At 33.2% G+C, this 11,357-nt stretch overlaps 1 protein-coding gene across 1 annotated transcript; it reads left to right on the top strand.

Annotated features, from left to right (window-relative positions):
- Window positions 1-1,352: 1,352 nt before the first annotated feature.
- LOC130810356 (ATP sulfurylase 2) lies at window positions 1,353-9,498 on the top strand. Its single transcript, XM_057676380.1, has 5 exons — window positions 1,353-2,210; window positions 6,075-6,480; window positions 6,955-7,215; window positions 7,907-7,993; window positions 8,918-9,498. The coding sequence occupies exons 1-5, from the start codon at window positions 1,660-1,662 to the stop codon at window positions 9,050-9,052; spliced, it is 1,440 nt and encodes a 479-aa protein (XP_057532363.1). The 5' UTR covers window positions 1,353-1,659; the 3' UTR covers window positions 9,053-9,498.
- The last annotated feature ends 1,859 nt before the right edge of the window (window positions 9,499-11,357 follow it).

Here is an 11,357-nt window from a genome sequence, read left to right as displayed (position 1 = left end):
ATTATACTTTTTCCGTTCTATTATACTTGTAACTGATAGCGACATTTTATCACATATATAATATAACATAATAAAGTGCAAGTATTTCAAAAATGAAGATAATATATTATATTTATACAAGCTTAATATAAGCTTAAATTTACCAATACAGTTACATGAAACAAAAGGTAAATCTATCCATATTTAACTACTTCTTAATAGCTGCTAATCCATTCGTTCCTCTTGATGTTCTTTTTACTTTTTTCTACAAATTTTAAAATGTGTGTTTAGGACTCAAAATCTGAAAAAAAAAATCATAAAAATATAAAGAACATAATTAAATTTTATATGTCAAGACGAATATAACAATATCTCACGTGGATGTAATTTAACTTATAGATATAGATGAAAAATCATGTAAAAGTTTCTCTTGTTAAATATGAGTATAATTTTATCAAATATTTGATGTATAATATATTAGTTATATTTAAAGATGGTTTTTTGTGCAATATTAAATTCCGTTTGAAAGTGAAAGATTAAAATGTATTCTTTTCATTTTTTTATGGGTATGAGTTAGATTCATAGAAATTTTTGAGAGCAGTTTTAATTTGGAATACTTGCTTAAGGGGTTGTATTTAACAATCATGAATTGCTGATAGGATGAAAAAAAAAACAACTAATCATTTAGTTGGATCCATTGTATAGATATCCCTTAAAATAGTCTTTATTTTAAATCATTCATTTATTTCGATATATTCTTATAATTGACAATATCTCTTAATTTAATTAATAGATTATCTATTCGCTAAACAACTTATTTGAGTCGGATTAGTGGTAAAACAAAATAATCTCCAATTTCTAGATCTTGCCCAATCTTATTAAAATGTCATGTTATAACGGAGATCTCAAGACTCAAAGGCAAAGATTAAAACTTTGAGCGACTTTAAAGTCAACTTCGCAATTTTCTTTATACTTGTTTATTATATCGTACTTCTATTATTTCAGCCATCATTACCAAGAAAAATCACAAAAACTTAACCGAAAAAAGATTGTAGATAGTTACATGAATTAGTACGAGTTTCGTGGTCACACACAATAATAATTTTTCCATTTATTTCGATTTTTAATCATCATAACCTGTAAATCATAACTCATATTATTTTTTACTCATGCACTCCTGTTCATTTCGGTTCTTTATCTTTAAAAATTTTTGATTTTAAACCTTTTTATATCCCTTATAAATCGATTTATATTTTGTAGTATGCACATTTGACATAACAATTTCACATAAGAAAGGAAGTATTCCTAAAGGTGCACTAGCATAAATCTATGTGGTTTGTGGTGATGCAATAGTATAGAAAACCAAAGAGTATACACAAGTGGAAGTGGCCCAACAATGATTATAGTCAAGTGGTCAACAAGCATCTACTGCACTTTAAAAGTGGTATATGGTTCTTCTTTGCTAAAGGAAACAACCACCAAAATTCAATGTGTGGATAGCCTTTGATATGCCATATTCATCCACAAACAAAGAAATGGTCACCCCATTTGCGAATCTATACTTAATACAATCCCTTCTACATTCCCCAATAATCCCAACAAATTCGTACTTCTCTCTTCATTCCAACCCCAAAATACCCCATTTTTCCAAACAAAGCTTCAATCTTGGTACAAAAAATCATGTCTTTAACCATTAGATTACACATTTCAAACTACCCAAGTTATTTTTCTCAACCCAAATTACAAAATCCCACCAAAAATCTCCCTAATTGCATATACCAAACAAACCCATTAAGACCCCTTGTTGTTTTTCCTAAGAAAATGTCATCAATGTCTACCTCTCAAACACAAAACTCAACTATGGTTATCAAAAGTTCTTTGATTGACCCAGATGGGGGTTCATTGGTTGATCTTTTGGTGCCTGAAATTGGGAGAAATTTGAAGGTTGTAGAGGCTGAATCATTGCCTAAAGTTAGTTTAACAAAGATTGATTTAGAATGGGTTCATGTTCTTAGTGAAGGATGGGCTAGTCCTCTAAAAGGATTTATGAGAGAAAATGAATATTTGCAAAGTTTGCATTTTAATTCTTTGAGAATGCAAGATGGGTCTATTGTAAATATGTCATTACCCATTGTTTTGGCCATTGATGATCAAACAAAAGAGCAAATTGGTTCTTCATCTAATGTTTCTTTGGTTGGCCCTAATGGAGATTTAGTTGCCATTTTAAGAAGGTTTGTAACTTTTGTTTCTGCTTGTTCTATTCCATTTTTATTCTTTCAGGGGTTTCTGCTTGTTTTTTGTGCTTAGTTTATGCTTTATTTTTCATGAATTTTTTTATTTTAATAATTGTCAAGTTTGAATTTTTATTTGCTTACTTAGCATGTCTTCCGGATGATGTTGGTAAGTCAACCTTTTATTATAATTAACTTGCTATTTGATATTATAGAAGTATATTTCATTGTTGAAGCTTGGCTGTGGCCTGTTGAGAGTTTGTGTTAATTAAGTGTTTTGATCAATAACTCGAGTTAAGGGGCTTCCATCGATTGGAACCTCCTCGTGATGAGGGTATTGGTCTGCCTTCTTTCCCGCCCTTCCTAGACCTCGCCTTGGGCGGGACTTATTGGGATGATGATGATGATGAATTGATGATGCTGATTAATAATTTATTGGGTAATTAAACTCTTTTCCATGCTGTCCACCATTACCATCCAACAAATTTTCACCATAAACAACAGATTTCTACCATTACTGTCCAATCTTCATTCTAGAGGTTATGACAGCATCAAACAACAATTGATTTGTAGACAATTTTATCAGGTTTTTGCTCTATTGAAAATCAAAGAAGCACCCGCATATCCAAGCTTGATAACACATTGATTCAAGCATGCACTATTGATCCTTGTTCAAGAGGTTCCTCACCCTAAGACGTGAGTGCAGGTAGCAATAATGCTATAATAACTCATAAGTGAAGCAATTAGTTTTTTATTTATTAGCTAAAATCTTCTTGAACAAGAGGATAGCTTCAACTCCACACCCATACTTGAATACCCAGATCACAGTTACACAAAACGAGATTCAATTTGATATGAGAAACGAAATGGAAACGCAACCCAGATCTCTGTTTTAAATATTGAGCCCTAAATGCTATAAAAGTAAGTGGAGATATAATCATATAACTAAACATTCTCTTCCAAAAGATATAGTCTTGCCCTTTTTTGTTTTTCTGAATAAATGTGCTTGGACTATATCTCATTCTCATTAGAGTAAATTTGCTCATCGTTGTATGTTTTTGGTTAAAAATGTTGTCTTTATCGATTTTGAAATCTAGAATTTTTTGCCTTTGATAATTGACTAATGGGCATGAATATGCTTTCCAAATAAGATAATTGATGGTTACAAAAAAGATGGATGATGTAACATTTGACAGATAAGAACTTAATAATTCAACGACTTGCATTTGAAAGTGATGGGATTGTTATACTACATGAAAAATTGTGGTAATAGTATGAATCTAATATTCTATGACAGGAGTTGTGCTCTTGCTGTGGAACAATCAGGTTATGAGTTCATTAGATGTTCCAATACTCATTGTCCTTTACAGTCCTCTGGATATTTTATTCAGTTTATTTTATCTTGACCTCCTTTCGGATTATTTATGTCATGACCTTCTGTTGTAATTGAAAGTGTTAGGGGGCGGAGTCTTTTCTCCATCGTATTGTCATAGTATTTTGAAAGTCGTGGATAAGTACCCACAGCACAACAGAATGCAGCCCCTCAACAGAAGACAAAAAATTGTTACTATGTGCAACTATTCACCCCTTAGCACCCCCTTTTCCTTTCATATAATTGAAGTATGCTGAGTTAGCATTGGCTTCTTTTGTTTGCAAATGTTGGGATTCGGGTTTCTCTCCTTTTAAAGGTAGTGCATCTATGAGATGGATGATTGTATTGTGAGCAATGACTAATCAATGATTACTTTAGAATTCTTGCAAATAGTCATATACTACATGCAACCATATCTTTACAAAACACCAAAATTGGGTTTTTTCCACACACGGAAACAAAACTTTTGAAAGTGAAATCATATCTTTGCATCTGGGACTTGAGGCCAAGACTCTGACTAGAGAAAGCTAGTATGTAGTTAAAATTTTGAAACCTTTTGCATGTTGGCATTGTCCTTATTCGTAGACGACATGTTTATATAACTCACAACCGTTTTTGGCTATACTTTGCAGTGGCATTATGTAGGGTTCTAAGAATTTTTGAGATACCTCACACTTGATAAATTCGTAACCTTTACTTTCCTAACAAAGACGACTAATAGTATGTTTGCAAGAAGTGATTTGAAATGCTTGAGTTAGGAATCAGATTGTCATTCGACATGCATCTTGTCCTTCATAGTTTTCACTATGGACTGAGTATTCTGGACTAAGGGTTAAAAGAGAGCCAGCAAATGAGGTATTACCAGGAAATAACTTCGATAGTAGTTCTAGATGCAAGTGCTTTTGAGAACAACTATTACTCTGGTCGAAACTCATTATTCAGCCAATACGTTAAAATATGCTTTTTAAAATTAAGTATAATAATGTGGGTGCTAGATTGATTTTGATAATCTGAGTGATTTAGAGAACAATTTACTATCTCCTTATCAAACTAATAGGCTAATTAAAGCATCATTCTGGTTGAAACTAATTGTTCTGTCAATACAATAAATTATGCTTTTTGATCTAAGTAAAATAATGTAGGTGCTAGATTAATTTAATAAAATTTTTATTTAGGAATGAATGGATATCGCAATAGGTAGGAATGAAGGGAGGAGAAGAATGTATGTGGACAATCATTAGAAATGATTTTCTTAGTGGTACAACAGTGATTTCTTAAGGTTATTTGTTCCAACTCTTGTAAGCGACATCTCTAATCTTATTTTTTTTGAATTAAACTTCTTTGAACAAAATTTTTTATTAAAAATTAATTTAAATAGGCCTTAAGATAGATAAGTGGACAACTGGACATATTTATGAGAGAAAATTGTTTCTTGGTTTGTTCACGTGCAAAGATGATTGAAAATGCGCCAATTGGAAAAGTTAAAGTTTAGAATTTTGAGGAATTTATAGGAGGAAGAGGTACATGAGTCAAGTCAAAATGATAGAAAGAATTGGGATTTTCAAGAGTAATGACAATAAATAGGAACGAATAAAAGAAAATATTTGTGGATGATTATTAGAATTGATTTTCTTAGTTAAAGATTAATATTAGATTGAGTCAAATGAAGTATAACCTTTGGTACCAACTATCTATCACATCGATTCTCTTTGGTTCATGTAGCCGGCTTCATATGTTGAATGAAGGACTTGACATTATCGACATTGTAGTCTTGTAGATATGATGCTAGATAGGGTTGATTGGAAAATATGCTTTGTTATATCTTACATGTTGTTTGTTAATTTGTTTTGGTTCATGGTCTTAAATTTAATATAACCAAATAAGACATTCAAATTGGTTTATGAATCTTAAAGCTACTAAAACACACTAATAGTTGCTTTAAGGACAAAGTATTGAGACACTCATTTCAAGATAAACTCGATGTTTATTTTCCTTCACTAATCACTCTAATATTCTCATGTTAAGCTGATACAGATAAGGACAAAGTCATAATAGAGCTAGATGCAAATTCAAAATACAAAAGAAATTGAAAAATCATCACTTCAATCATCTCTTTTAAGACCGGCTATCGTTGGACGAAAAAAATGAATCGCTATTGATGTTCCACTCATTCCCTGCTCCAGTTGCTTGATCTTTAATGCTTTTTTCCTCTCGCTTGGATGTCTGATTTCTAGGACCAAAAAGTCATAACTACTCACGCTAACATGGGGTTCCTAGTGACGGATTTATATCAAAACTCACTACACTTGGGTTATTGCAAGCTTAATTAATAAACCACAAAAATTGGAAGAAGCTTATTTTTGCTATTTACCGAACTCTCATCATATGCCTTTGTCATCTTTCAACCGGAGATGAAAACATTTACCTTTGTCATTGTTATTGATTCATTGATTGTTCCTTCTAATTAAGTGTTTGATTGTCACTTTTTGTAGCATTGAGATTTACAAACACAATAAGGAGGAAAGAATAGCAAGAACTTGGGGAACAACGGCTCCAGGGTTGCCCTATGTTGAGGAGGTAATTACGCCTGCTGGAAATTGGCTCATAGGCGGAGACCTGGAAGTACTAAAAGAAATTAAATACAATGATGGTCTTGATCACTACAGGATTTCTCCTAAAGCTCTCCGTAAGGAGTTTGATAGACGTGAAGCCGATGCAGTTTTTGCCTTTCAACTTAGAAATCCAGTTCATAATGGGCATGCATTGTTGATGAATGATACACGTAGAAGGCTGTTGGATATGGGGTACAAGAACCCAATTCTCTTGTTGCATCCTTTGGGAGGTTTCACAAAGGCTGATGATGTGCCCTTGGATGTCCGAATGGAGCAACATAGCAAGGTAACAAGTCTCCCGGTAAAAATCCAAGCTTATACTCAAAGTGTTCAGGAAAACTGGGCCTTAATCATGTAATGCTTCGAGTACAAGTTTGGATCTTTTCTCTTGCATTCTTTTTTTTCCGTAGGATTAGAATGCACGTAGTACACAACCGATTTGATTCTGCTTTGACGCCATAATTATTAAATGTTTTCTTATGCTCGTCACTCATTGCCGGTCCCTAGCCCGGATAAAGGAGGAGGGTAAGCGGTCCGAGTAAACCTTTGTCACATCCCATGAACCAAAAATCAATACTCGCGGGGGTGTCCCTTACCCAAGTGGACGATCACAAGAAATGATCTATTGGTTTATGCAGACGAAGGTTTAAAGTTCGGAGATTTGTGCAACTGACATTTTACAAGATGACAATACACTTGGCGAACATAATACTCAGTTTTTTTAATCTTCTGAAGGTTTTTTGTCATTCCTTTTATCTAGGTTTTAGAAGATGGAGTTCTTGATCCCGAGACTACTGTTGTGTCCATTTTCCCATCTCCCATGCATTACGCTGGTCCAACTGAAGTACAGTGGCACGCCAAAGCACGGATTAATGCTGGCGCTAATTTTTACATTGTGGGTCGTGATCCTGCCGGTATGGGTCACCCAACAGAGAAGAGAGATCTCTATGATCCTGATCACGGAAAGAAAGTGTTGAGCATGGCACCTGGACTCGAGAAGTTGAACATTCTACCTTTCAGGGTGGGTCATGATTTGCTTTTTTCTGTCAGATTTATATTTTTCTCCTACATTCTGTGGTCTTAAAAGTTTTTCCCATTGGCATGCTAAAATTGTCTTTTCATCATCCGATTTTTCTTTATGTTTTTCGAAACTGAATGTATATGCTGATCCAACACCCTACAAGCCGGTTTATCGATAATATGTTTGAACTGCCATTTTGGACCCATGTTGGTAACTATAAGAAAATGATCCATGTTTTGTTTCAGCAGCGGAAAGCATACATAAATGTCATGTGTGCTATTGCCTTGATTTAATATTAAAACTTGCTATTTTGGTCTTTGAAGTTTGCCTTATTTGTTTTTGTTGTTTGTACTATTTTATGTCTCAAATTGTCTTTTGCCTGTACACAAATTCTTGTGTGAGACGGAATAGTCCAACTAACATAAATATTAGCATATGGGATTGTTGTTTTGAGGTCGACTCACTGAGAAACGATCTCTCACAAAAGTAGCTCCTGCCAGTATATATACCGGGCCCCGGCCCATTTTTCTGTCTTTTTGGGTCAGTCTGAAAATTGTGCAGTATGTTCTTTGATTTTTATTATCTAAGAGATGTATGGGGCTATTTTGCTGATAATTATAAAATGATTTTGCTGTATTATGTATGATTTTTTTAGATTCACCAGACCTCTAAAGAGTAAATCATCGTGCAGGTAGCAGCATATGATACTGTTGCAAAGAAAATGTCGTTCTTTGAACCTTCTCGTGCAAAAGATTTCCTCTTCATTTCTGGAACCAAGGTAATTTTCCAAACCTGTCGTAAAATGGTAATACTTGATCTTGGCCTAGTGAAGGATGCTCTTTCTCGAGTACTGTCGGAAATGACTTATCTGATGCAATGCTTCTTATGTCAATGCGTGAGTTGGGATTTTAGCTTAGTCAATGGGCCGTACCTTCAGAAAAAATTTGGAGCTCACTAATCTGCTTAGATAGAATTTGTTTTGAATCAGCAGATCAATTTTCTTGGCGAATATAAGATTGATAGGTGGATTAACGGAGGCAGATTTGACTCGATTCGCATGATAAAAGCCATAATGGCTCTAATTTTCTTTCCTAATTAAAAGCAAAGAAAAATATGTGGGGTGTTTAGTTTAAGTGAGGTGGGACTATTTAGGTGAGGCTAGAATCATCTGTCCTTACATGTTTCTGTTTCTCATCTTGGTGTCCCGCTTCTTTTTGCTTGTAGACACAGTACCGACACAAAATAAGTTTAAATATCATTGATAAGTATAAATACAACAACATTCTGTTACCCCAATGCCTTTAAGTGGCTCTTACATAGGCGGGTTGGGAGTCAGATGTATGCAATCTTACCATTGTTGGTGACATCAAAGAGGTAATTTCGATTGACCATTGATAGCAAATATCATGAGCCATAAGATTAGAAATCAAGGCTATTTGATAACACATTCATCTTTGAAATTAAGCTTTTTTAATTGTGGGATATCGGTAATCACTTTTCGGGAGGATTTCTTTAGGAGCATAATGACCATTTTTCTCTTTCAATCTACTCTTCTAATGATATGGTTTGTGATACTAGCCAGTTAAAATGGTGAAATCTTTCTCATTATCGGAGTTGGAATGGTGCTCAGAACTCTCTTGACTACCTGATATCTTGTTATTCATTCTTGTAACTTGTTTGTTCAACTTCGGTAATATTTCAGATGCGAACTTTTGCACGAACGGGAGAGAACCCGCCTGATGGTTTTATGTGCCCTGGAGGATGGAAGGTATTGGTCAATTATTACGCGAGTCTACAAGAAGAGGAATCTAAGCAGCCTGCTACCATATCTGCGTAGATGCGTCAAATGTTACCGCCTTAACAACACTGCTCGAACCATAAAAGGCTTTCTTGTTGATTAAGCTAGCGTAGGTTGTTGAGAAATCCTCTGCTCGGAGACTAGCTCGGCTTTTGCATGTGTTGTTCTTCAATGCTGATTGATATTTGATTTTGATTTAATTGTTAATTTTTTTGATGTATTTTAATTTTACTAGAGATATCAATTATTGAGATTGGTTGTTGGCATTCCATTTTTATTTTTGTTGTTCGATAAAGTCGATGATTATAGGGGTGTTTGGTAATCGTCGTTGTAGTTGGCTTCTTCAATCAACTTTTTGAGTTTAGCTTAATAGTGAACTATTTAACGAGCTTAAAAGTCATTTACTAAACTCATTTTTGTACAGTTTCACCAGCAATAAGTTAAAAGTTAATATTCACAATATCAATAACAATATACTCTCTCCTATTCAGCTTAGGTGTCCCATTTACTTTTGAGATACTGTTCATTTATTACTCTTAAATTGCATTTTATTATTAATCTATAAGTTAACATAGTCATGTGGGATCTTATTTGATTCGTTTTGATGTAAAGATTATTAATATCAACTTTTTATAATTTTTAATTATACATAACTCGATTTATTAAGAATTGAATAAGTGCATTGGATAGAGTGCATAAAGTAAATAAAACACTTAAGATGAATAGGAGGGAGTAGTATTTATTGCTTTCAATAGCTTGTTGTGATCTTACTCCTCCGTTCCACTTAGATTACTAACGTGAAAACTTTTAAGATTAAATTTCAGAAGTATATTAATAATAACACACAAAAATTATGCAATTACAAAAATCTTTTAATATAAATTTTTATTAAGTTGTCTGTTTAGTCACTATTGTTATATTTGGCATTGCCTCAAAAATTAGGAAACCCTTAAAAAACACAAAGACCCAACATTACTATTCTCAATTGTCAAGTGTCCCCAGCTTGAGTCCATGATTTGTAGCTTTCATCCTCTACCTCCACATCTAATTGTCACCAAATTTTCCTTTAAAATAGTAAGAGACTAGGATCATTTATTGTTATTTATTGGCCGATTCACCTAACTTGTTTAAATAACTAAAAGCATTACTTTTATTAGTTCTAAACTTTTTTATTGTTGGCTACTTCATATGTCTTTTGAAATTTGCTACATCAAAAAGCGCTCTTATGTAATATAGCAAATTTAAAGTTATAAACATAGATATTTGAGAAAAAGCTTTCTAACACAAAATTTCATTCTGGCTTAGAATTCATTCTTCAAACAAGTTTTTTCGCTTTTTGACCAATAAACAAACCAAAAGTCAGCCAAATAATCAACATAAAAGCCGATTTTGAAATCAGGCCTATACTAATCAAAATAGTCGATTATCGAGTCAGTTTTCGGAAGAAATAATTAGAATAGAGATGAACCTTAACACATTACTGGAACTATAATCCTAAAGATTAGAATAAGATGGTAATTGGGAGGTAGATATTAAGGTATTTGAAGACAAAGACAGCTCAAAACAGTCCACATTATATAAGTATTAATTTTGTGTGTCTAAAATCAAAGGTTGAGATTATAAACAGTGTGGTTTGTACCCTTTTTCAACCAATAATCCACCCTGGTTTGGTCCATCTTGCCTCTTACTAGCATAACACTTGAACCATTCTACTATTTCTACTTAGTTCTTAGTTACACTTATTTGTCCCTACTTTTACATTAAATTATTGATCAGGGACACACATTTAAAAGATACTTCTTTGAATTTAAATTCATATTTGGTGGACGTGATTGGTTCTGAACACATATAAAATATTTGATTGTACACGACGCTATAAAATATAGATCTTAAACATTAGTTTACATTACTTTTATTCAGTTGTTTAGGTTGCTTTTTAGGCCTCAAAATTTAGAAAAATGTAAAATAAATTATAACTTAGATATTATTGCATATTTTGCTCATTTTCTATCGAATACATAAGTTTATCGGTGACATATCTATTGTGGTCATCCTCGCTCATACTAAAAAGATAAACAGTATTCCATTAAAGCTAAATGATAAGTCCTTGTAACAACAAAAACGTCTTCCAAAGCTATAATTAGTTACACAATGCTTTCATTGTAGCAACACTTTTGAGTAGATGTGTTCATTCGTGTCATCGGTGGATTTCGGGTCAGGTATTTTGGATTGATTTAAAATCGAGCCTTGTGTCCACGTTGCTTTTTACATAACTACAAATTTATATTTAAAATAGGGTCGAATTGATTTCGATTATAAGATTGAGTAAATGTCGGATAATTAG

This window comes from Amaranthus tricolor, chromosome 4 (assembly GCF_026212465.1).
Source record: "Amaranthus tricolor cultivar Red isolate AtriRed21 chromosome 4, ASM2621246v1, whole genome shotgun sequence".
Lineage (NCBI taxonomy): Eukaryota > Viridiplantae > Streptophyta > Magnoliopsida > Caryophyllales > Amaranthaceae > Amaranthus > Amaranthus tricolor.
Note: the sequence above shows the minus strand (reverse complement) of the source record. Positions and strands in the feature narration are given on the sequence as shown.